This window comes from Taudactylus pleione, unplaced genomic scaffold, assembly GCF_031769625.1.
Source record: "Taudactylus pleione unplaced genomic scaffold, aTauple2 ptg000282l, whole genome shotgun sequence".
Taxonomy (NCBI): Eukaryota; Metazoa; Chordata; class Amphibia; order Anura; family Myobatrachidae; genus Taudactylus; species Taudactylus pleione.
Window position 1 is genome coordinate 901,478 of NW_028284684.1, and position 27,844 is coordinate 929,321.

General features: G+C 46.7%; 1 protein-coding gene across 3 annotated transcripts in view; it reads right to left on the reverse strand.

Moving 5' to 3' along the window:
• The window catches only part of EP400 (E1A binding protein p400), a 181,518-nt gene that overhangs the window by 119,416 nt on the left and 34,258 nt on the right, over positions 1-27,844 (reverse strand). For all 3 annotated transcript variants that reach the window (XM_088482079.1, XM_088482077.1, XM_088482080.1), the window contains 7 exons: positions 9,556-9,643; positions 7,513-7,620; positions 6,871-7,277; positions 3,894-4,178; positions 2,942-3,127; positions 2,668-2,808; positions 1,849-1,927 (listed from right to left, as the gene is read on the reverse strand). In XM_088482079.1, the coding sequence (XP_088338205.1) occupies positions 1,849-1,927; positions 2,668-2,808; positions 2,942-3,127; positions 3,894-4,178; positions 6,871-7,277; positions 7,513-7,620; positions 9,556-9,643 (1,294 nt within the window). The remainder of the gene's footprint in view (positions 1-1,848; positions 1,928-2,667; positions 2,809-2,941; positions 3,128-3,893; positions 4,179-6,870; positions 7,278-7,512; positions 7,621-9,555; positions 9,644-27,844) is intronic.

The following is a 27,844-nucleotide window of genomic DNA, read 5'->3' on the forward strand; positions in this document are numbered from 1 at the left end:
GAAAGGCTCTTAAATAGGCTGGCTGCAGTGCCCTTTGATAGACAATAACTGAAAGCCTTGACTGAATAAGAAATGCCTTGGGTATGTGTAAGTCAGAATCCAGAACTTTATTAGAGGGATGGGACACCATTCTTCCATGAGAAAGCCCATCAGTTGATATCATGTTGGGTGATTGTGGAAATCGTTAATGCCCGTAGACATTGATCAAGATCTCTTAATCAGACTTAAATTTAGTGACTGTCAATGGGACTGGTACTGTCATGATAGTACCATTATCATTCACTGCCTTCAGGATACAAAATGCTTTACCATAGAAGGAAGGTTATTTCTTAAAATGCAATTGTATTTATTGGAAATTACCTTTCCATGTTACGGGAGAACTGGATCTAACCCAGACCAAGAGAAAGCACCATAATATAGCCAGCTGGGCCATTCAGCAAGGGAAACAAGTCTATGGGCTTCTGAGTTCCATACACATACATGTTCATTTTTGAGAACACAGTGAAATCCTCATCATAAATTAGTGATTTGAATTAAGTCACAGATTCCATACCGCCTGCCATAGTGGACATATATGATAGCAATAATCACAGTAATAGGATTGGGGGAGCAATTAGGCAGAATAGCAAATGAATGGATGCAGTAAACAGAGCAAACAGCAGGCATACAGAAACAATTCAGCATCAGACATGGTTACAATTGAGCATAGTAAGAAATATATGGATGCAAATAACAAAAAAATTCAGCATTAGACATGACAGGGTCATACAATTGAGAAGAAGAATACATTTATGGATGCAATCAACATAACAAATAGCAAGGCACACAGAAAATATTCAGCATCATACATGACACAGGACATATGAAGTAGATGGATGATGGACAGGCATGAGACAGAAGAGAGGACCCTGCCCACAAGAGCTTAAATTCTAGAAGGAGGAGAAGAGAGACAGTAGGATTAAGTGGGACAGTTTAGTCTTGGGTATGGACCAGGTGATGGGACAGTGTGTAGTAACATGGAATGTAGGAGGCATAATAGAGGTACATAGAGGTAGAGCAGTTTGTAAAAAACTAGTAGATGTCCTCCCTAGCAGAATGCGGGCACTGTCTAAGGAGCAATCAGGCCTGTCAGCTGGAATGCTAGTCCAGAGAAGGTTATGAAGGGATAAGGAAGAGGGCAAACCTGTTGTTGGGAGTGTATTTGGGGTACTGCCTGCTCATGCCCTAGTCTGAAATGTGCAGTTATCTGGTTGAGAATTGCTAATTTAATTTGCCTTGCATGCTAAATCATTGTAACCTCTTCTAAGCATCTTTCTCTACTTTCCTTGTCAAAGTGTTCCCTATGGAGTAATAAGTACACCATCATTGCAACATACTCTGACCAATGAGCATGCCCATACTTCTGCACTCAGTACATGAAGAACATAAAAAGTGGCTGCAGGGGAAGAGCAAATATTAAGATGATTTAGGTTACAGACTATTCTTAAACTGTCACATTACGTTTTCGCCAGCAAAGTTGTAACGGCATAAAGCAATTTTCATCAAATCAGCTCCTCCCGAAGATGGCCCAAAAATCATCTCTCTCTCCAACTCATCGAGGTCTCTTTCTGTTTAGTTGATAGACAAAATATTGCACAGCTGGGCCTGTTCAGCATTTTATACCTGACCCTAATCATGGTGGGATGTTACCTGTATCTTTATTATTATAGGACTATACATTTTGTATTCCTATTCCTTTATTTTAGAGCTATCAGGATTTGTTATCCATCGTTTATATAGAATATATTATGCTGAGCATAGTTATATAGTTTACCAGCTTTTTAGCTAGTACTAATAAGTTACATTTACCTTTCATTGAATCCATATTTAAGTTTAGCACTTTCCGTCTTTTTTCTTGAAACTCCATTTGTAATTTAATTTCCACAACCTATAATGAATATACAAAAATAAAATACAATTTTGTCCCATCTACCAGTGTTATAGGGTTACAATACACAGAACAGTATTTAAACATTTGAAAGAACCTCTGGGCCTGATTCAAGGCGTTTTTTTTTATTTTGTTTCGGCCTCTAGGCCGCTCGCTAAGCTGTGGGTGACCACCCACAGTTAGTGCGAGCGGCCTGGCGATGGTCGCGATTATCGCGACCATCGGGCTTGCGTCGAGACCCTGCGGGAGGGTCCCGGCTCCCGCAAGCCCGAGTGGACTTCCTGCTCTAATAGAGCAGGAAGTTCACTACTGACATCAGTAGTGATGTCAGTAGGGCCGCCCACAAACAGCAGGCGCTCCTAAGGGAACGCCTGTGTTTGTGCAGCCACCCCCCCTCCCCGCCTACAAAACGGGGCGAGCTGTCACTCACCATCGACAGCCGCCCCGTCTTGTAGTGAGCCCCGGAGCGACGGAGCTGCCGTCGCTCGCTGGGGCTCGCGCACACCGTAGGCGGCGCATGCGCAGTGGGGGAACATCGACCCGCTTGCGAGCGCTGTGCGCTCGCAAGCGGGTCTGAATCAGGCCCTCTGTTCACAAACTGAATACGGTATAGGTTTACAGTACATGGCTACTAAATCACTTGCAGTGAAATTCCCTTCACTTAACCAGCAATAAGAGCAAGTAACAATACTGGCGGGGCAAGCTGTTCTGGCACACATGTCCGGCATGGCAAAACTTACTTGTTCTATATTGGACCAGAAATACTCAATTTCTCTAGCAATTGATGCAGCAATGCGCTTCAGTTTTTTCTCTTCTTCCCTCCTGGCACGCTCGTTGTTCACTCTCTTTTCTTCATGATAACGGGCAACTGTTCTAACCAGCTGCGTAGGGTGGAAAAAATATCTAATTATGAAAACCTCCAACAGAGTAACATCTAACAAATAGGTCAAATATAGTATGTATATGTACATTTTACAATAATTTGCTATGTGTAGATTTTAATTTTCGGTTTACCTTCTTGGCACTAGCGACTTTCCACATCTTCTCCTGAGCAAAATCTGCCGCCATCCACTGCATCTCTTCTAGCAGATAATCCCACTGAGATTTAGGCCTGGACGGTTCTTGCAGTTTGGGAAGTCTCCTCAAAGACCATAAACCTTCCTTGCGAAGTTCTGCAATGCGCTGATGGACAAGGTTCTCCTACAAATTGTAGATAACATATTGTAAAGTCTATTATGAAGGGAAAAAAGTTTGTCTCTATCTGGGAGTTTTTAGGATAGGATCACCATGTAAACAAAGGCAATTATTTACCGCCTTACTCTTAGTGAAGAGAACTATGGCCTGATTCAGCAAGGAACGTACCTGCGAATGCAATAGCGATTACGCACGCAGTTTAACTGCGATAGTATGCTAATCCATTTTGATCGCAATGCAATCTCAGCACTACATTAGGACGCCCACTTTACCATCAGTACAATCGAGTACCATAGCAGCCTCACGCATACTTGCACAAGCCCTGACCTTACTCAGAAATTGCTAACATCCACGCACGCTATCAGCCTGAGGCTGCGTAGTGCATCGCAGTGGATAATTTAGGCACGCCCCTGCAACAGCGTTGAAATGCACTGGCAAACTTGCGTCCACCCGACCCGTTACCACCCACAAACGGCACTTCCTGTCAATCACTCTGCGATGGGTCTGCGTAGTCACTGCAATCGCAGTGGCTGGTTCGCACACACGCACTGCAATGCATAAGCATGCGCAGTACGCAACAATCACCCAATTGCGTGCGTATTAGCAACTGGGTTCCTTGCTGAATAATGCCCTATATCCCATAATGTCTATTCTGTGTGATATTTTAATGGATAGATGCACCAACAAAATAAGGATACTGTGGTATGAGGTTTGCAAATTCAATCATTGTATTTTATATGATTATGAAAACACAATCCAGCACTAGTTTTACCTGTTCCACTAACTTGTCCTGCGAGTTCTCTGGAGTTACTCCAGCTGTATTCTGTGCAGAAGTCTGCACTTTTAAACCCACTGCTCCGGCAGATGCTAAGGCTTTGGAAACTGTGGAAGATAGGGCTTTGTTTGTGGTAGTGTTGGCTCTATTTGTTGGCAGAGAGAAGGACGCAACTGGGTTACTGGCAGAGATAGCAGCTGGAGCCACAAAAGAGTTGAGCTGTGAGTTGTTGGTGAGCCGTTGCTGCGGACACTCTGTAGCTGGCCTCATTAGGGTGACGGTCTAATGGGAAACAACATATTTATTTACTATATATTGTACAACTAACTTACCGAATGTTGACCATGAACAAATATATCTCTTGAGATCTGTAGTTGGCTAGTAGTAAAGTAGATTAGGCATTAGAGGCAAGATAAAAATGACAAATGAAGATAGATAAGGATTACCAGCAATGTTGCAATATGGCCATTTAGCATGACCACTGTAATAAGCCACAGTACAGAATCAAAGCTAAAAACATGTCCACATATGTGACAGAGCAGGGTACAAAGAGGCCATCATCACAACTGTTTTTCTATTTAATAAAATTTTATTCTATAGTACAGGAATTTGATTACTTATAAAGATTATTTTGATGTGTACAAATGGTATACAAATGTGTCCTGCTACATCTTTTCTCCATACACCATGTTGCGCGTAATGCTTGTCGTGCCCTGCCGTGCCGCTGCTTGGCGTTCTAAATCGCAATATGCTGCAGTAAGGAGCAACGCAACGTACTGAAGCGCTGGAAAATCCGGAGCGTATAATACAACTTTCTGCCCACCAGATGTCGCTTTTTCTAAACTGCACAGTGCATGCGTCAAATGGCCAACAAAACTTTTGTAGCGCCGTCTGCTAATTGGTTGACGAAACCTGTCATTCATTATACTATACAGTAGTACTGAACTGCGTTTTGTCATGAATGCAGGATTAAATAAAGAATGAAATAATTTGGTGTGAGTTACATATCAGTGTTGGCCAGGAAAACCCACGCCCAGTATTAAATAAAGACAGAGCAATTCAAGTTCAATATTCTTAAGGAACTCTGTCGAACTCAATACATTGCCCCAAACTTCCCACCACCTGTCATTTTTATGCTACATTTTACGCTAAACCGCTATAGACATTGTATTGTACACGTTACAGTGCCATCCATACTGCACAGTAAACTGTCCTTGCATGATGTAAAAAAACCTCTTGTGAAGACGCATGGGAAGTTTATCATAAAAACAGATCATTACAGGTTCAAAACTTAGAGATGAAGGGAGGGGGAAAGTGCAGGGCAATACATAAAGTTGAACAGAGTACCTTAAAAGTACTGAACCTGAAATGATCTCTTTATGAAAAACTGCCCGTGCGTCTTTAGGCCAGGCGTCTTTATACCATGTAGCGCCAGTACTGTAAAGATGAAGGGATGTGGAAAGTGCCCGATAGTATACAGTACGGACGGTCCATAATGAGTAGAATATACTGTAATGCCTATAGCGGGTTATTCTTGACACAAAGTGATAATTTCAAGCAGCACTCCTGGAGGCCACCGAAATTGCAAGGACCATGGCACAAATAGCAGTGTGTAACACTTTCAAACTGTAGGCAGCTTCCCTGCCCCCACTCCCCTATGAGATTTGTGATGAATGACTCATGCTGCCTTGGGTATGGGGAGAAGGGCCCCATCCAGCAATACATTATCTATAGCAGTTTAGAGTGTAATGCATCTTGGTGACATAACAGAGATAAAGGGAGATGGGAAAATGCAGAGCAATGCATAAAGTTGAGCAGAGTACTTTAAAAGTATTGAACCTGAAATGATCTCTCCTTATGAAAAACTGCCTGTGCGTCTTTAGGCCAAGCGTCCTTACACCATGTAGCGACAGTATACAGTACGGATGGTCCGTAACGAGAACAATACAATGTCTATAGCGGTTTACAGTTAAATGCAGCTGGGTGGCATAACATAACATTGCTCTGTCTTTAAGAAATGAGGCGTCTTCACACCTACGCAAATATGTATTCTTGTAAAACACAGGACTCACACACCACATGATTTAATCCTTTATTTAAACCCGTATAGTAAATTTTTTTTAAAAACATAAATTAAATATACTGAATTACAAAAAGATTTTGTCTCTTTTTCGGGTCTCGAACCCGAAGCGCCGGCACTGTAAGGTGCTCACTTTACCCACTCGGCCACACATACCAGCCGTATCAGCAGCCACACCTGTTGTGTAAGTGATGTGCAGTGTGCGACTTTACACCAGGTAAAGTGTACAATACAATGTCAACAGCGGTTTATAGTCTAATGAAGCTGGGTGACATAATATGGAGACGAAGGGATGAGGAAAGTGCGGATCAATGCATAAAGTTGAGCAGAGTACTTTAAAAGTATTGACCCTGAAATTATCTATGAAAAACTGCCCCTGCGTCTTCAGGCCAGGGGTGTCTTGACACCGTGTAGCGACAGTATACAGTACGGTTGGCCTGTAATGAGTACAATATAATGTCTATAGTGGTTTAGTCTTGACACAAAGTGATCATTTCAAGCACCTGGAGGAGTGACTATTTACACTGCCTGAACATGACTGGCCAGCCACGCACGGATCACCGTCCACTGCTACAGAATTGTATTCAGTACTGTAGTTTTCATCCGTGGAGCATTCGCCACCAGCGGTTAAGCTGTGTACTGCATGGCATGTAGTCTTTTGCGGCATACAGTACACCACGCAACACCATAACGCGTATTGACATGCTGCGTCAGGGAAGCCAGAATGCTGCGCTATGAGCAAAGATGTAGCAGGACACATTTGTAGTGGTTGGTCAGTTTATTCAAATTGACCAACCAATGCTGTGAACAGTGTAATTTATATATGGGTCAGGAAGAGATAGACAAAAGTCCACTTATAAGTTACTACACTGATGATAAAAGTATCTTTCTTACCTGTTGCTGAATTGTAGTTTGTGGCTGAGAAACAGTTATGGGCATCTGTGTATGAAACACTGGCTGCAGCGTCTGTGAGATCTGTGCAGGCAGTGAAGGTTGTTGAGATGCTTGTATAGGAACACCTGAGGGCTGTGTTTTCAACTGCAGCTGGATATGTCCTTCTGTGATTTGTTGTTGCTGCTGCTGCTGCTGCTGCTGCTGCTGCTGCTGTTGTGCAAGGTGCAGGGCAGTGGGAAGGGAAGAGATGGGAATATTGGAACCCTGCACCCTACCAGGTAATTGTGGAGGAGGGGTATGCAGGCTGGCAGCATTCTGCACAGGAGGACCTTTGGAGGGATCGTATTGTTGTTGGCTTTGTTTCTGCCCTGTTAGCTGTACAGTCTGAGGAGTAGGAGGCATTCCACCTGGACAAAGAACAGGCATAGAGTAAATAATTTTATTTCTCCATGGAAAAGGAGCAGTAAAATGCCCTACAGGTGTAATGCCCATAATTTCAGATGTTATCCCCAGGTGTTTCTCCCAATTCTGTAAAAGTGAATCTATATGAACTAAACAAACACAATGAAGAATTGTGGAAACATAAATAATATCATATATTATAACTAGTGAAGGATTTGTTCACATATAATATGGTAATACCTTGTGCAGTTGGCATAAGTTGTTGTAGGGGTACACCGGATGCCACCCCTGGATGTTGGAAAATCATTCCATGACGTGTAATATCAAGCCGTGGTCTCTTGCTGGGATCTGTAGGGATCAGAAACACTTCTCTTATAATAAGCGGCAATCATTTCATACGATCCATCTTATTGCATAGCCTCATTATTTAGGAATAGTAATTCTACTTGGTTAGAGAAAAACAGAGAAGCCGAAATCTATCTTTTACTAAGACTCTCTCTATTACTAGAACACAGTTACCTCGCAATATAATGGTATGCATGCATTTGATGTGTCCTTAATTTACTACAATTTACCACAACTCTGTGGATTGCGTATACCAAGGTACCCAGACTACAAACCAGTGGCGTAAGTTCATCCCAGACGCCAGGAGGCAAGTTATCATTTGGTGCCTCCCCCCCCCAATATGTGAATATGTTTCTATTAGGCCTAATTACTAAAGTTAATTTGCAGGATATCCACCAAAAACACCTCCCCCAAATGTTTCTGCATTCCTGAGACTGGCCCCGGTATCTAACACTGTCTCAATGTGGCGTTAGCTGCTGTTGCCTAGAAGTGCACGATATGTAGTCCGGCCCTGGCTACAGATGACAAAAAGTACCAGGAGAGGGATCCCTAGCATCCCTCCCTGGCACTCTCCACTCAGACCACTCATGTACAGTAGCGCTGAAGGAGAAGTGAAGGGTGTGCATTAGGTTTTTTATAGATTCTCTTCAGTTGATTTGCCTGGAATATATCCATAGGTATACAGCTCTCCCATTGTATACCAGAGACACGAGATAAGGGATAACATTGCAACATTGTCTATTATAAAGTTGTGGACTGCACTGAGGAATGTACAGTAATGTATGTGTTGTATGAAGAGTGACCTCAGCTACAGCCCTGGGGTTAATGAGAAGTATATACAGCTATGCATTAGTCACAGATAAGATTGTGAACTGTATAGTGCAATTAGCATGAGGCTCAGAGTCCTCCTGATGGAGGAGAAAAGCCACCTGATGTGGATGGGGAGCCGTCCTGATACCCCTGATGGAGAGGAAACCCACCTAATGTGGGGTCTTTGAGGACTGAGTTTGAGTCAACATACTGTAAGACTGCCACTGTGTTGGGACTACAAATCACAAAATGCCCAGTCTACTGGCGATTGCTTCACATGTCGGGAAGTTGCTCCACCATAGATCTGCCCCCAGACTCAGTCGCTGGTGCCCCAGGTCCCAGCCTCCCATTACCTCTTACCCGCAGCTCCGTCTGGTGCATCCTTGTTGACATCCAGCTTCTGGAAGATGTGCAGCCGCGCTTATGCTAGGGCCCGCCGCATGGGTCCGCAGCTAGAGCTTCTGCCAGGGAGGAGTGGGACGGGAAGTTGTGGGTTGGGGGGGCACCGAGACTGCTCCACGGGTCCGTGGCTAGGGCTGCGGTCAAGAATGAGTGGGCGGGGTGTTGTGGGTGGGGGGCACAGAGACTGCTCCACGGGTCCGCGGCTAGGGCTGCTGCCAGGAAGGAGTGGGACGGGGAGTTGTGGGTGAGGGGGGCGGCGGACGTGTCTCACTGGCATAAGAAGCTACTGAGGAGCAGCAACACCAATGAACAGAGGCAGGATATATAGATAGATGGAAGCAGCAGCTGATGGTCTGACACAAAGCCCACCACTACTATATGGTTATAGTGGCTTCTCAGATGCCAGGAAGATGTGCCATGTATTGGGCGGCTGTGACAGTACACTCTGGGTACATATTTACAGCCCTAAGTGGGGTGAATATATTGTGGGTGATGGAGGAGGTGCTCCTTCAGTGCTGGCACCCGGTGGCAGGCGCCTCCATTGTCTTCCATAGTTCTGCCCCTGCTACAAACCATACAGAAATACTAACATTGGGATCACTGATTTGCTGTTTATTGGCAGCATTCCAGCAATTAATTCAGTGGTGCATTTTAGACTGCCAATGAGAAGCAGGTTTACATATTCAGCCTTTGTTCATTATCAGCAGCAGCTTGTTGTAGACATACCTGCTTGTGTAAGGACCTGCTGTCTTTTAAAGGCTTCAATATCTATTGCATTTGCTGTTCCTACTGCTCCAGGGCCTGTCAGAGATTGCTATTTGTGAGAAAATACAACAAATACAAGAGAAGTTAAATCAAATTATTGTTATATAAATCCAATATTCACAGAAAAAACTCAAAGTAAAGTCCAAAGTCTGTTAATGTGAGAATCCTGTGCAGGGCACTTATCCTTCATAGAATTAAGGACCACATTCAGACCCGCACGCTAGGAAGCGTTCGCACGGAGTCAGCCTATTGTATGCATTCTGCGCATGCGTACGCAATGCGCGTGTGCTAACCAGTGCGAGCGATAGGGAAATGTACGCTCGCCGCGCATAGACTGCCCTGCACAATGAGTGACAGGAGAAGCCATTTGTGGGTGGTTACAGGGGCTGGCCACTAGAAACGGGGGAGCGGAGGTGCGAACTCAGGCGTGACTGAGCGCTTCAACGCCTTTTCAAAGGCGTGCATAATTAAGAAGCAGCGTCATAGTACACGTCACTTGGTTGTATTTCACACTGAAGCACTCGCAGTGCTTGCGGTAGGGTATGTTCAGCCACAAGCTCAACGTTCGCTTCCTATGGTACTTGATGTACCGATGGTTGCATACACTTCCTGGTAATGACGTGCGCAAGTGGGCGTCTTTAGTCAGGCTGGTGAGCATCTGCATTCAAAATGCGATCGCACGCTAAGACATAGTGGGCGTGCTAATGCCTTGCCGTGCGATCGCTTGCCTTGACGAAATTTGCATACATATCTAGCGTGCGAACGCATCTAGCGAGCGGGTCTGAATCGGGCACTAAGTGCAGTGTACAATATAGCTTTACACTGTAGTTGTCCCTGAGCACAAGCTGACATTAACAACATGTGTTAATGTGAATAAAGTAAAACTGTAATTTAGGATAGATACCTTTAGCAGAGAATTTTAAACAAAACAACTGGGTATAAAAGTGAAACTCCATTTTATGAAAAATGAAAAGTAAGTTAAACCCCTTCTTAGTGTTGTTGTGATATAATCGCTCCGCTTTTCCCACTTAACTGAAATGTGAGGGTCTCTCATCAATGCTGTACCTGAGAAAACTAGACCCCTCCTGACGAGGACCAGATTAGGAGTTGGCTGCAGCATAATGTTATGTTGACCCCATTTCCTACAGTCACAGCTCAATATCCCAATGCCAATTGTTGGATCTTTGCACTTGGATGATTTAATTGGTGACCAGAAGCAGTGTTATGGTGATGTAGGAAACAGGGTGACAGCCTACTTCTTGTGTGGCATCAATTTCTACAGGGACCCCAAACAGTGCAGAGGATACTGTAGTGGACTCAAAAGAGTAACTCCCAGAATACAGGAGTGGGAAGGGATTGTAGGCTATTTTTTTAAATGTTCCACCTAAAGGGTATTTTTTAACTGAAATACCATTTTTGTCCTGCTTTGGACGTTTTTTTCACTTAAAAACTCAGGAATTTACCAAGGTCCCAGTTTTGACAGGAACGTTTTGATTAATGGTGTATTTGGTCGATCCTGTCCGTTTTGAAGTCCCGATTTCACCACCAAAATTTCTCTCCCGAACAAGCAGGCTGCACATATCAGTGAAATGTGTGCAGACTGTTTGTTGTTTTTTATTTTATTTTTATGGTTAAATTCTTGTAAAAAAATTGACGTGAGGTCCCCCCCAAAAAAGGCTAACAAGCCCCGGACTTGCCAGCCTGCCCTGGTACCTAAAATTAAGGGGAACAAAATGAGTAGGGTTCCACCGTAATTTAGGTACCAGCGCCAGGCTGCAGGGCCAGTCCTGGTTTTAATTATAGGGGGAAAAAAATTGCGTAGGGGTCCCCCTATAATTAAAACCAGCACCGGATCCTTTCTAGCGGGGGGCTGATGCCACAGCCAGGGGAGCCCTTTCACCGGGCCTCCCAGCCGCAGCATCAGTCCTGACCGCTAGTGAGCCCAGGTGATCCCTGGGGAGTTGGGGACCCCCCCCAATAAAGGGGTCCCCCTCTCCAGGGCACCCCTGGCCTAGGCTAGGCTGATGACCCGAGGCTATCCTCTTCACCCCTGGGGGGTGGGTGACGGATTCATAGTGTATGTAGTGTGTAAAAAATAGAATTAACAACATTGTATTTACAGTCGAACTGCAGGTCCCAGCAAGCCTCCCCATGTACTGGTACTTGGAGAACCTCAAGTACCAGCATGCGAGGCAATAAGGACCCACTGGTACCTGTAGTTCACCTGTAAATCTGTAAATACATGTGTAAAAAACACACAACACACGCACTGTGAAAGTACAGTTTTATTACATAAATACACACACATACATACTCACCTACATTACCAGGAGTGGTCCCCTTGTACAAAGTAGGTATCCAGAGTCTTCTTAAAACAAAAAAACTAAAATCGCGATCCACGCAACAGATATCAACCAGGATGGTTGATATCTCCCAAACAAAACGCTCCGACGCGGCTTCTGCCTTTATACAGCCGTATCTGAGCGTTCATTGGCTGAGAGAGGTGATCCCCCGCTTCTCTCAGCCAATGAAGGCTCCTCCATTGAAGTCAATGGTGGGAACCGCAGAATGAACTTTAGTAACCTGTGGCTCTCCATTGACTTCAATGGAGTAGACGTTCGTTGTACTTTCACGGTGTGTGTGTTGTGTTTTATTTACACATTTCTTTACAGGTGAACTACAGGTGCCAGCGGGCCCTTAATGCCCCGCATACTGGTACTTATGGTTCTCCAAGTACCAGCATGCGGGGGAGGCTTGATGGGGCCTGTAATACCACTGTAAAGACAATGTTGATATTTCTATTTTTTTACACACTACATACACTATCAACCAGCCACCCACCACCCAGGGGTGGCAGGGATAGCCCCGGGCTATCAGCCTAGGCCAGTGGTTCCCTGGAGAGGGGGACCCCTTTATTGAGGGAGTCCCCAACTCCCCAGGGATCCCTGGCCTGGGCTGACTAGCGGTCAGGACTGATGCTGCGGCTGGGGGGCCCGGTGAAAGGGCTCCCCTGGCTGTGGCATCAGCCCCCCATTAGAAAGGGTCTGGTGCTGGTTTTAATTATAAGGGGACCCATACACAATGTTTTGCCCCCTATAATTAAAACCAGGACTGGCCCTGCAGCCTGGTGCTGGTACCTAATTTACAGTGGAACCCTACTTATTTTGTTCCCCGTAATTTTAGGTACTAGGACAGGCTGGCAAGTCAGGGGCCGGTTAGCCTTTTGGGGGGGAACCTCACGTCATTTATTTATTTTAATTAACCCTTAGAACACACTTACCATTCAGAAACATACACAAATCACACTGATTTGAGTATGTTCGATGCCAACTCGCAGCTCAGGAGGTGATGCATTTAAAACTTCTATTGAGCCCCCGATTTCAGTGTAAAACGGGCGACTTTAGCAAAACGAATAATGGTAAATTCCCGAAGTATTAAAAAAGTGAAAAGTACTTCCGAATTGAGTCGATGGTGATATAATTTCTACTGTTCAAAAAGACCGAAATTTGCGGCATTAAATTCCACACGATTTTAAGGTGAAAAAATGAAGAAATCATCCTACTTTAATGATAGTAAATTCCCGATTTGCAAAAATATGAGATATGGTAAGAACTTACCCTTGTTATCTCTATTTCTACGAAGTCCATAGGGTTCCACAGGATACCTTGGGGTATAGGTGTGACGTCAGTCGCAGGGCACCAAAGAGTTAAGCTTTCAGCCTCCCAGGATGCACTAGGTCCCCCTCCTATACCCCGCCCCCGAGCCAAGGCACCTCAGTTAGTTACCAAGCCATAGGCCGGAGAAGGAGAAGGAAGAGAGAGAACAAAGATCTGGACACATACAAGAATCACATTCTCACCAGAGGGAGATGGAAAACCGGTGACCAGAGCAAAGCCCATCTGCAGCACAGGTGCGACAGGGCGGGAGTCCTGTGGAACCCTATGGACTTCGTAGAAATAGAGATAACAAGGGTAAGTTCTTACCATATCTCATATTTTCTACTTCAGGGTCCATAGGGTATCCACAGGATACCTTGGGGATGTCCCAAAGCAGTATCCTTTAAGGGTGGGGACGCTCCTGTGCAGAAAGGAGAATCCGCCGCCCGAAGGAAGCATCCTGAGAGGCGAAGGTGTCAAACCTGTAATACCTCACGAAGGTATGGACAGAGGACCACGTAGCAGCCTTGCAGATCTGGACTGCAGAGGCACCACGTTGAGCTGCTCACGAAGGACCCACAGACCTAGTGGAATGAGCCTTCAGAGAAGGAGGAACCGGTAGGCCTTCATGAAGATAAGCTTCAGAAATAGCCATACGGATCCAGGCTGCCAAAGTTTGCTTTGAAGCAGGCCAACCCTTTTTACGGAAGCCATAGAGGACAAACAAAGCGTCCGACTTCCTAAACGAAGAAGTGCGGTCAACATAAGTCCTTAAGGCCCGCACAACATCCAAAGAGGCCTCACCCACGGAAAGACCCGGTGAGTTAAAGGCCGGAACAACGATTTCCTCGTTAACATGAAACTGGGAAACAACTTTGGGAAGAACCTCGGGCCGAGTGCGGAGTACTGCCCTGTTCCCATGAAAAACCAAGAAAGGGGGTCTACAAGAAAGAGCCCCTAACTCAGAAACACGTCTGGCCGAAGCAATAGCCAGAAGGAAAACAGTCTTAGCTGTTAGCCATTTAAGATCCACTGATCCCAGTGGTTCAAACGGCGGTCCCTGGAGAGCCCTCAGGACCACAGCCAAATCCCAAGGCGCCACAGGTGGAACAAAGGGCGGCTGAATGCGGACAACACCTTGCATAAAGGTGCGCACATCCGGGATTGTAGCAATCCTACGGTGAAACCAGACAGACAGGGCCGAAACCTGTAACTTCAAAGAAGCAAGGCGAAGCCCATGATATAGTCCCGCTTGCAGGAAGGCGAGAATCAGAGACAGACGAAACTCCCGCGGTGCATAACCTCTCGGTCGACAACACTGGAAGAACGTATGCCACACGCGATGGTATATCCTCGCGGAAGACGGTTTCCGAGCTCGCAACATGGTACGCACCACAGAGCTGGAAAACCCCCGGGACTTCAGCATGGCCGTCTCAACAGCCACGCCGTCAAAGACAGTCGAGTCAGGTCCGGGTGACGACAAGGACCCTGAGACAGGAGGTCCGGTTGTAGCGGCAACCGCAGAGGACTGTCCACGGACAGACCCTGAAGGTCTGAGAACCAGTGCCGTCTGGGCCACGCGGGAGCTATCAACAGGAGCGTCCCTCCTTCCTGTTTGAATTTCCGGATTACCCGCGGAAGAAGGGAGACCGGAGGGAACAGGTATGCGAACCGGAACGTCCACCAGACGGACAGAGCATCCACCAGAGACGCCCCTTCGTCTCTTGTGCGAGACCCGTACACCGGCAACTTGTTGTTGTGCCGGGACGCCATGAGGTCGATCTCTGGAAGACCCCATCTGTCCACCAGTAGTTGAAAAACGTCCGGGTGCAGGGACCATTCCCCCGGATGAACGTCTTGGCGACTTAGAAAGTCCACCTCCCAATTGAGCACTCCCGGGATGAAGACCGCTGATATGGCCGGAAGATTGCGCTCCGCCCAAACCAGGATCCGAGACACCTCTACGAGAGCCGCCCGGCTTCGGGTTCCTCCTTGCCTGTTTATGTAGGCCACGGTGGTAGCGTTGTCCGACTGGACCTGTACCGGGTGACCCTGGAGAAACCGATGTACCTGCTGGAGAGCATTGAAGACCGCACGGAGTTCCAAGATATTGATTGGAAGCTCCGCTTCTGTCGGCGTCCACCTGCCCTGGAACAGATGTGGACCCGAAACTGCTCCCCAGCCCCGAAGACTGGCGTCCGTTGTCAACAGGACCCAATTTGGAACCCAGAACGGACGTCCCTCGCTGAGGTGGGTCGTCTGTAACCACCAAGCAAGGGACAGGCGAACCTCCGGGGTGAACACAATCGTCTGGGACTTCAGAGACTGAGGCAGCCCGTTCCACTTTGACAGGATCAGGTGCTGCAGAGGTCTGGAGTGAAACTGGGCATATTCCACCATGTCGAACACCGACACCATGGAGCCCAGTAACCTCATCGCCGAGTGTAGAGACACCCGGCGGCTGTGCAGACAACTGCGCACCCTTGACTGCAAAGCAGAGATCTTTTCCTCCGTCACGAAGATCTTTTGCTGTCCCGAGTCCAATAAGGCTCCAAGATGCAGAATCCTCCGAGACGGGATTAGAGTGGACTTCTGCCAGTTGATTAGCCAGCCGTGCCGTTGCAGCAGGGCAATGGTCAGGTCCAAGTGGCGTAACAGGAGCTCTGGAGATCCCGCCACCAATAACAGGTCGTCCAAGTACGGCAACATGCGGACTCCCTGCAGCCGCAGAGATGCCGCCATGACCGCCATCACCTTGGTGAAAACACGTGGTGCTGTCGCCAGGCCAAAGGGTAACGCCCGAAACTGGAAGTGGTCGCTGCGGATTGCAAACCTGAGGAACTGTTGATGGTGCAAAAGAATAGGGACATGCAGGTAAGCGTCCTGTATGTCCAATGACACCATGTAGTCCCCAGGTTCCAGCGCCAGAATGATGGACCGTAGGGTCTCCATCCGAAACTTCGGTACCCGCAAAGACTTGTTGAGTGCTTTGAGGTTGAGAATCGGACGATACGACCCATTGGGTTTCTGTACCAAAAAAAGATTTGAATAGAAAACCCTGGCCCCTCTGGGAGAATGGAACAGGCACTATAACTCCAGCCTGGAGCATAGTGTGCAATACCTTCCGCAGCTCCGTAGCCTTGTTCCGGTCTGATGGTAGACCCGTGGTGAAGAATCGAGCCGGGGGTCTGTGCCGGAAGGAGAGGGCGTACCCGTGGAAGACCACCTCCAGAACCCAAGTGTCTGTCGTAGTGACCGACCAACACTGGGCGAACTGCAGCAGGCGGCCTCCCACCTTGGGATCCCCCAAAGGGAGGCCCGGACCGTCAGGCCGCAGGCTTGTCATCTGGCTTGGGGGCCGGACGTCTGGTACTCCATGCCTGCTTCCGGGGCTTGACCGATTTCCTAGGGCCAGCCTGACGAGGAAACGACTGTGGTTTGGGCCTGCCCTGGGCCCTAGATGACCGAAAGGACGATGGTCCAGAACCAGAAGGAGCAGCGGCCGACGGGAGACAAGCCGATTTGGCTGCCGCCAGCGTGGCCACAATCTTATCCAGATCCGGACCGAAGAGAACTTCTCCGGTAAACGGCAACGCTTCCAGACCCTTCTTGGAATCTGCGTCCGCCTTCCAGGATCGCAGCCACAAGGTGCGACGAGCAGCTACCGCTGCTGAAGAAATTCTAGACACCAGAGTACTAATGTCTAGAGCCGCCTCGTTGATGTAGGTGGCCGAATCACGGAGATTGCCAATCAACTCCGCCTGTTCGGCCGGACAGTCGGAATCAAAAGAAGCCTCTAATGAATCCGCCCAGCGCTCCATCGCTCTGGCAACCCAGCAAATGGCCATAGCCGGCCGTGCTGCCCTCCCCGCAAGGGAATAAGCGGACTTCAGGCAGATTTCCACCTTGCGGTCCGTAGCATCCTTAAGGGAGGACATGGATGGCATCGGCAATGTGGCACTACGGACAAGACGGGTCACGTGAGAATCCACCTGTGGAGGAGATTCCCACTTAGCAAAATAATTATCCGCGAACGGATAAGCCACCGCCAGGCGTCTCTGCGGCTGGTATCTTTTGCCAGGCTGTTTCCACGCCTCCTCTAAATGGTCCACCAACTGACCCGAAAGAGGAAAGACTGTGGCATCGCCCTTCACGTCTTTGAAAAAGGCATACTTAGACTTAGCCGCTGGGGGAACTTCGTCCTCAATCACCAAGGCTGTGCGGACCGCCCGAATAAGTCCAGGAATATATACTTTGGACTTAGCATCAGCGTCCTTAGTATGGAGAGGTTCCTGATCGTAAGGATCCAGAATCTCCCCATCATCAGACGTCCCTTCGTCATCCTCATAAGGAGCGGACAGAGACGCCACCGGCCATTTATGAGGCCGCATCACAGACTCCCCTTGCAACACATCCGACAAGTGCTGTACAGAACTCGTCAGGGAGTTAACCCACGCTGGCTCCTGAGAAACCGGGAGCGGGGAAATAGGGAGACTGTGGGGTACCACCAATTGTCGTGGGAAACCCTGCATGGGTGACGACACCACAGACTGCTGGGACAAACCCATCGGAGTAAACGCGGGCTGCGGAGCTAACTGGCCCACTAAAGCTGTTAGCGCCTGAGCGAAACAAGCCCAGGGCGGCTCCTGTACCTGTGCTGTAACCGTAAGAGGCCGCGCCATGGACAAACACTGCCGGCAAAGGCCCTCCGCGCTACCCTCCCCCTCCGCTAACGGTACTTTACACGTGGTACACTGTAGCCGGAGGGGAAAATCACTTTCAGACATGATGGCACCACGTATGTGACCCCTCTCACCAATTATATATTAAATAGGCGAGAGACCACCCTGCAGCACCGCACTGCAAGGGCTTAGCAGAAAGAACAGGGACAGTAATAAAGCTGACAGTCTTGAGGAGAAAAGTTACAGGCAGCAGCGCTAGCACAGTCACATACAATGCAAAGAAAATCAATTCCTGCACTAACAGCGCTGATCACTCAACTACACAGACACAGGGCCTGGTAGGACACAGCGCTGCATACACAGACCTGACCACAGCGGAGGAGAGGTATGCGGGGGGACCCAGACCACGATGCTTCCAATGCAGGCTTCCAGCAGCGTTCACCATGCTTCTGAAAAGATGGCCGCCGAGGAGCAGAGAGAAGGCTGGCCTGGGGGAGGAGCGCTGACACAGGGCCAGTCAGCACAGTGCAGAGAGGGCTGTGTGCAGCGGGGGAGGCGCCGGCTGTGAGACAGGGAAGGCGCGCTCCCCTGGCATGCATTTAACCCCTGGGACGCCGCAGCGCTACCGCTCTGCTGCGGTCCGCTGTCCCAGGGGGTAGTGGAAGCGCAGGTTGGTCGCCTGGCTCCACGCTGCAGCCAGTCCCCAGGGAGCCCCCTGCCTGGGGACTTAGGACCATGTGATCAGCGGGGACCCACCGCGGGACCCCGCTGCTTACCTCTGTCCCCCTTGAATCCGGCCATGGTCCAGAACATCTGGGGTCACCGCTAGCTGTGACCCCAGATGCCCACCAGCATCCCCGGATCAGTACCGGCGTTCTGGTACCGGCGGGGTGTAGGGAAGACAGCATGGACGTCAGGACTGACTGTCCATGCTGTTCATCCAGATGTGCAGCCACAGCTGCATGAAGAAAAAGCTTCAGGGGCTCTTCTAGCCCCCACTCCAACAGGTGCACCAAACTAAACTGAGGTGCCTTGGCTCGGGGGCGGGGTATAGGAGGGGGACCTAGTGCATCCTGGGAGACTGAAAGCTTAACTCTTTGGTGCCCTGCGACTGACGTCACACCTATACCCAAAGGTATCCTGTGGATACCCTATGGACCCTGAAGTAGAAAAAGTGATATTATCACCCGAAAATGCAAATCAGGACCAACACGAATCTTAGTATATTTACCCACCATTGTTTTAAACACTTTAGAATGGAAACACTGTGCAGAATTAAATGGTTGAAACTACATTACCCAGAATGCCAACCTCTGAACACAAACACCTCTACATCACTATCATACTAGGTCTATGCCACACAAACTTACAACCAACAAGGCATGTAAATAATAGGGCCCATACATCTAGGCTATATTGATGCAATTCCCCGTTCTGCAAATTACGTAGTTGGGGGATTGGATAAATCTAACATTTTGGACAATTCTGATTCCCCGAACCGAAAATGGTCAGAATCGTCGAGTCTGGGATTTTTATCATGTTGAATTTCCCTGAATCCCTGACGAATCGCCGATCATCGATGTCCGACAAACTGCGGATTGTATCACCATAAGCAGAACAGGGAATCGAGCAGTAGATGTATGGCCCGCATAAGAGATTTGAAGCTGATTCAAGCAAATAACCGAAACACAGTACATACATTTTTTTATTATATTGCTATGATGAATGCATTTATAATATATTTGCTCAAAATTTACATACAATTAAAATGTTCAGAATCAAATTCAATATTTTTTTTGCATAGATCTCTATATACTATTTATAGCCACAATAAAACTTCTGGTTCTATATTCTTAAAACCTAACTTTGTAACTTACATAAGAGCATATCCACAGATTTTAATTAGAACAGATGATTCCCGTGTTTTTCTTGGTAGGCTATAGTCTATAATTGTATCATAATTAAAATAAAGAGCTACTAAATTTAAATCATGAAAAAATGGGAACACCATTTAAATAAATTAGGATTTTTTTGTACTCACCGTAAAATCAATTCCTCTGAGTCCATCTAGGGGACACTGCAAACTGTGGGTTTATAGGGGAGGCTGAAGAGTGGGCACTAAATAGTTAAACTCCCCCCTTCCTTTCCAATCCCTCCAACCTGCTGAATCAACTCAGTTATGTAACTAATACCCCTTTCACACTGCTGGCAATAACCCGGGTTATTGCACGTGAATGTGCAGTAACTCGGGTTATTGCTCAGTGTGAAAGGGACCAGGTTGAAATAACCGAGATCGAGCAACCCGGTATTTCAACCCGGGTAACGAGCAGGGGTGAACACAAGTTTAACCTGTCTCTTGGTACAGTGTGAACAGGTAACTCAGGTCCTGTTCTCAGCATAGGAAGAGCCAGTTCTTGGAGATGATCAGTGCACAAAATCCCGAATGCGATAGCAGTGTGGAAGGGGTATAACAAAGTCGAAAGAAGACCTCAGCATGCAACAGCACAACTAACAAGAAACAACCAGGGAGGAAGGCTGTGTCCTCCAGATGGACTTAGAGGAATTGATTTTACAGTGAGAACAAAAAAAATCATAATTTGCAAAATAATTCCAACAGAACAGCCTAGCAATTGAAACTAGGGAAAAGTACACAGGAGCACAGCCACACATTCTAGGAGCTAACAAAAAGCCCCAAATAAACCAGCCTCGGATAGGCGAGAAGGCCTGAAAGAGGAAAATGTGAACAACTAGAGCCCATAATTCTTAAGCAAACCCCTGAAGGAGCCAAAAGCTGAAAGCTGTCAACAAAACCCAACTAAGAAGGATGCCCATACGCAGTGAAAATTCTGAAAAGGGCCCCCTCATACTGGTCCACTTTTCCGAATCTAAACCTTGATCCGCAAGGAAAGGAAAGTACTGGGTAAGAAACCTGCCCAGAGCAAACAAAAGAGGTTGTCCAATAAGGAGGACACCCAAAGTGCCCACTTCAACTGAGAACTCAGAGCGTTAGAACCACTGTTAAAAGTCACTGTGAGCCACAGAAGTGGCAGAATCATAAAGTACTCTCCAATGACTCTCTACCTAAGGATAGGAAAATTTACTAAAGGTACAGCCAGGGATGAGAGGCAGACAACCCCACACACTGTTGGTGCTAGTTCCACACTTAAACAGACTATTAATGTGTCAGGCCTTGAAAGTCCTGCAACCAGATGATTGAGTACTTCAGGTCTTGTCTTACAACTGGTCATCTGGATTTATGAGGGTAGTTTGGATAATTGACACATGCATAGAAAAGAATAAAATATAAATTGAAGACAGTCCCAAAACATCATAAGAGACTGCATTATATGTCATAAACAAACATGAAGTGACAGACTCCATAAGAAAATGAAGGCCCATATCCTAAAGAAGTGGATTAGAGTGTCATCAGTTCCATATTAAAAGAAATACTAGCTTCACCAGATCCGAACCTGGCTGTGTATATACAGATATATACATAAGTATGTGCCCATATAAGCACCACACTTTATAATAAGTACAGGGTTGGGTTATAACCTAGTCTTACTGTTGTAGACCTGTGTAATAAACTATGGCCCTCATTCAGAGCCGTTCGCTAGCGGCAGTATGCTCGTTCCGAGCGATGTTCGCACATCTGCGCATGCGTACGGTTTTTAGTACGCATGCGCGAACCAGTCAGTGCGGCCGAAAATCGTTTGTACACTATATAGCGAATGTCTGCTATTTTGAGTGACAGAATGAGGCGTATGTGGGTGGTAACAGGGGAAGGTGCTTGAAAACGGGGGAGTTTTATGGATGTGCATAATTAATACAGCAGCGTCATTGACCACGTCACTTGGTTTTTTTTAACTCAGAACTGCTCGCAAAATAGCGGTTGAAATAACCAACCACAAGAATAGCGAGCAGTTCATACGCTGTTCGATGTACTAGATTAATCTAATAAATAGCGGACATGACGTATGGTGCGAGCGGCCAGGGGGCGTTTTTATCAAATAAACGAGCGTATGTTTTGCTCGCTCGTTCAGACTTAGAGGTGTGAACAGACTGCAATGTGCGAACGGTTCATTTGAATAGCCACCCCTTGTTTTTGAACGAACGACCGCAAATAGCGAACGGCTCTGAATGAGGGCCTATGTTTGCTGGAGAGGAGACACGTATAGGCGCCTTATTAAAGAACAAAACAAAGACTCAGTTGTATAAATATGAACCTATATTAAAATTGACACTAAGCATAACCAATATATCAACGTAACCTGTATCCTTCCTATAAGGAAAGGATAGTGAGTAATTCCTAAAAACTCAAATACAAACAAGAGAGTTAAGATAAGACACTGTAGCTAATGATACAACATAGTTTTACAGTAAGCCGAAATGTGGATATATGCACAAAAGGTAGGTAACAACTGGAATAGGTATACTTGATGATGGCGAACATCCAAGGGGTAGGGTAGAATCGGTACTGAAAACCCATAGACTATACCTATCAACCTAGTCTGTATAAATATAAACTGGTTAATCTTATACAGAAGTATATATAGCATAATATACCCTATAGTCTTTTGTAGGAAAAGAAAAGGAAATACCAGCATTTGATGACTATAAGGCAGTAAGGCCAACCAGCACTATACCTGTGCTCAACTAGATAAATACAAACGTATCGTCTAGTCCGATGAGGATTCTGAGTATAGGTAACCACAATAATTTGAATATAGCATAAATGCTGAAGAGAACTCCTACACCTGATAGACTAGCAGGGAGATTTGAATAGTGGGAGGATCACCACTTCTGGGGTCCACTGAACTCAAGGGGAAAAACTGCACCAATGTAATTATAGCAGTTGTCAAAAAAATTACGCCCTAGTAGAGGACCTGTCACGAGCAGCACCCTGCTGATAACTACCCCGAGCTGTGACATTACAAGGTCAGTGACGAGGATATCTGATTACAGGCCAGGACTACCTAAGTACCGTTTAATTTCAATGAACTTGAACCTTGGCAATATGGAGGAGGGGTACTGTAGTAATACCTTCCTTTGCACCCTGTACTGCAATCAGCCTACCATAGTAGTTCTATGTACTTAAGGTAGGCACTAAATAGTGACTAATTAGCACTAGGGACACTCAAGTCAGCACTATGGAGTGCTTTAATAGCATCACAAGGTGCCTCAAGATGATGGCTGCCATAGAAATGGCGAAAAAACAAAATTAAGCTCACCGGAACCCAGTCGAATACTGTGTTTTCCAGAAAGAGAGAGTAGCAGGCCCTGGACTGAAGTACCACTACTTGGCTGCTGCATGACCAGTGCAACCATTTCCCCAGGAGACAACACCCTCACCCTGATCTTGCTACACATGATAGAGCATGTGAGAATTGCACTTAAATTGCAGGCAAAAAATATTATGTAATAAATTTAATTGGATAGACATGTGTTGTAACATTACTGGTGGTGTCATCGTCAGATGCTTAGGGGAGCCCGATGCTGCTTTTCCACATACACCATGAGATACAATGGAAGATATAGTCAAGGCACTGCTACAGGCTAGAGTGGAAGAGGACGCTACCAGGGTGCTACCAGAGGTCTGGAGGCTACAACAATTGGATATTGGAGGTCCCTAATACTTAGTCAAAGTCTGGGACGCGGAACCTCAAATATATGCAGCTGAGATCTCTGAATTATCTACCATCATGTAGTTTTTCAAATCTTATTGCTAATATCATTCAGAGTGCTGTTTCTTGTATAGAATAACCCCTCCCTTTCAAGAACCTGAGTGATATTACTAGTGATTGAGCAGCTACCAATATGTACTGCTGTTCTGAGAGGCATAGATGGGACCAGCGTTTGGAGGGCATGCTGGTTCCTGTAGTGCCATTAGGAGGACCTAGGGGTGACTCCAAGGTGAGCTGGCTCTCATTTTAGATATACTTGTGTATGTGCCATTATCTTGTGTCTTTATATTGGGCAATTACATGACCCAGATTGGATGTTATTAGTTTTAGGGATGAGTCTGCGGCGCGGTGCCCCCTGGGTTGGTGTGGGTGGAATGCTTTATTTTCCACTTTCAAATAATTTTTCTACTAATACTACTTTATTTAGCATTTTAATTACACCTTTCACCTATGTATCAGCTTTTAACATATAGCTTTTGATTTACTATTATTAACACTTACTAACCTCCAGTAAGTATAGAAGTCGTGATGTGGCCTGGAGGCTTAGCCATATTCTTGCAAATATATGTGTCAGGTTGCGGCCTAGGATCGGCCGTTAATCACCTCAGCGCCAGCTTCCCCTGACCTCTCGAGAGGTCAGAAGCCAGGTGCGGCGGCTAGTGACACGTTGAGGATTATACCTAGGGTCTGCTAGGACATCCATGTGCTCACTCCATGATTTGGTTCCTGCGGTTACCATCATGGACGCAGCCATGACAGTCTACATCACCTAATTAGCCCTTTACCCCACGGTAGCATTGGTTGCTGTCAGCTGACACTATCCTCCAGTGGACTGCTACCTTAGGGTATTTAGCCGTGCTCCTGACAACAGGAAGTTGCCTGTACAACGTTGTTACTTCCAGTGTATACTAGCTTTTGCAGCGTTCCAGGTTCCAAGCTCCTTTCTTCCAGCGATACTGTAGTGTTTACCCATGGTGTGGGTGTGTCCACTGTGCCTGATTCAGAGCCGCTCACTGCTGGCGAGCGATCACTCTGAATCAGGATGTGTTATTTTTTTCACCTCCAGCCCTCTCATAAAGCTGTGGGTGGTCGCAAAGCTGAGGGTGACCACCCACAGCTTGTGCGAGCAGCCTGGAGTCCGTCGCGATTATCGCGACCATCAGGCTTGCGACGAGACCCTGTGGTAGGGTCTCGACTCCCGCAAGCCCGAGTGGACTCCCTGCTCTAATAGAGCAGGAAGTCCACAAACGCCAGGCGTTCCTAAGGGAACGCCTGCGTTTGTGCAGCCACCCCCCCTCCCCGCCTACAAAACGGGGTGAGCTATCACTCACCATCGACAGCCGCCCCATCTTGTAGTGAGACCCGTAGCGACTGAGCTGCAGTCGCTAGACGGGTTTCACGCATGCGCACACCAGAGGCGGCGCATGCGCAGTGGGGGACCATCGACCCGCTTGCGAGCGCTGTGCGCTTCTCCTGTGCCAGCCCTGCATCTGGATCACCAGGGTGTGTACCTAGCACATTACGCAAGTGCAAAACTTTCAGCATCATTCTCATGTGCTTTCCCTGTGATAGTGTTCTTCCATTTCCCACTAGTGCAGGATACCTGGTCAAAGGGCCGCGACCTGCTTGCTGGGTGCAGCTTAAACCCAAATCCCTCTTGGACGGGTCACTGGTGAACACCTCCCAGTAAGTTAGACTCCGCACCTTTGGTCAGGCCTAGCCGACATCTGTTGTGGATGAGGAAGGCATATATCCAGGCCCCTCGCCTCCGATTCTTTTCTCAACCTGGGTCCACATCTTCCAATACTTTTACAGAGGAATACCATAGCCCGAACGTGACAATATGCAATTGAGATCTCTGAAGTATCTACCACCATGTAGTTTTTGAAATCTTATTGCTGATATCATTCAGAGTGCTGGGGGGATACCCTTTGCTCTAACAATTGGATATTGATGAACTCCCGCTGCAACAACAAATGGATACTGAGGAGCCAGCAGTGCCAAGACCACGAAGCCTTGAAAGAGGTGGTGCAGCAGTGTCTGAAAATGCTCCCACAGATGTGACAATTAGCTCCAGCTCCACATGTGCTAGTCATTTTTTAAAAGATGACAAAGAGTGATGTTGAAGCCTATCTAACAACTTTGAAAGACAGCGGAAAGAGAAAGATGGACTAAAAATCAGTGGGAGGCCTTTTGGCAATATAACACAGTCCCGTTTCCTGTGTGCAGGATCACAGACAGAGGATGTAATACGCCACGTCTGTGTTTTTTGCCAACACTCCCCGATGCCTCCCACAAAGGTTCCCTGCCTGTCAATCACACTGCGAATAAAGACTGCATGCGACAACAGTAATGTACCTTGCATGCACGCACATAGCGACTCAGGTGCATGCGCAGTAGCAAAAAATTGCTCCATTTGCGAAAACATCAGCGTTGCATAATACTCTAAATCAGGACCTATAACTTCTATTTATACTACATATCGCTACAAAAATATAAAACTCTGTACTTCCTTATGGCTAAAAATGAAATAAATTACAGCATGCTTGCCCAATGTGCATAGTCCACATTAACCAATTATAATTATCTAGTATCTATAGGGTGGTAGTTTATTACTTATGTACAATGTTCTTGGTTCCAACCACTTTGATAGATCCAAAAACAACAGTTTTAGTTAGTAGTTAGTAGCAAGTTAAAACAGCCAGTGTCAGTTATCAATTAGTAGCAATTATTCCGTAGCAGTAGTAATAATGAATTCAGTCCTCCTCAGCAGTGCATAAGCCAAACCAGGTCTCCCAAATTAGTGCTGGCTTATGATCATGCTGGAATCCAAACAAACCAGCCAATTGCTGTTTAGCTTAACACACTTCTCTGCCTACGTTAGTGTAATGGAAACCGCTGATCACTAAAGTAGGCGGAGAAGTCATAAGGAAGTGAAGATTTTTTTATTTCTGTAGCCATACAGTATGTATAAATAGAGGTTATAGTTGATTATATCGTTCTTAAATATAAATTTAATTTACAATGGCCGTGTGATTGTTGTGCATATTGGTAATATTTTTAATAATAACATTTGTACTATCTGACTGATAGCGCTTCCATATGTGTTTTTGCTGTAGGTCTTTTGGCACCCTTCCTGTGAGGGGAACCGCAAAAGGCATATTTTGACTTAATCCTTACTGATGCCAAGGACTATAATAAACTAAAATCTGAGATTATGACTCATTTGGGTGGCAGGATGTCTGCTCAAGCACAACATGTTCATCGCTGTGGATACCAAATGGATAAGCCTCCCTAATCTCAAATGCATGGCTCATCCAACTCACAAAGAAGTGGCTACAGCCATAGGGCCGCAGAACGTGGAAAGGTTTGTTATGGATCAATACCTATGATCACTGCCTGCAGCTCTGTGCAAGTGGGCCACGGCGACCCTAAAACAGGAGACGAGCTGGTGGAAATGATAGAGGGGTATGTGGTGGAAGAGGAATTGTTGAGTATACCCCACTGGCCCCTAGACCTGCAACGGCGACCTCCAGTGACTTCTGGTAATTGTGTAATTTGTATCCATGGAATAATCAGTATTATGTTACAGCTGAAGTAAACATAGAAACACAGTGTGGCCCCATTCTACTATAGTCACTGTGGAATTAGGGCCTGATTCAGCAAGGAATGCAGCTGCTTATACGCACGCAACCGGTCGATTGTTGTGTACTGCACATGCATATGCATCGCAGGATGCGTGCACGAACTAGCAACTGCGATGGGAACTGCGTTTGCAGAGGCTACACAGACCCAGAGCTGAGTGATTGACAGGAAGGGCCGTTTGTGGGCGGTGAAGGGGGTGTGGTTGGGTGAACGCAGACGTGCCAGTGCGTTTGAATGCCCGTTGCAGGGGTGTGCATAAACTGTGTGGCTATAAGCAGCCAAAGCACTGATAGCGTGCGTGGATATGAGCAATTTCTGAGTAAGGTCAAGGATTGTGCAAGTGTGCATATAGGTCCGATGTTACTCAATGTTACCGATGGTTTCGCTATGCTCCTATAGTATACAGATTTGAGTAAGGGGAAGTGAATGCAAACACTTAAATAGCACCGCTGATATTAGCAACTGCGGTGCATGCGTATAAGCAGAATAGCGATCCATGCTGAATCAGGCCCTTAGTTCCTTCTTTGATGCTGTATTGGGGAAAGAGTTTTTCCCCCTCTGGAAGCTGTATGAAACCCAATTT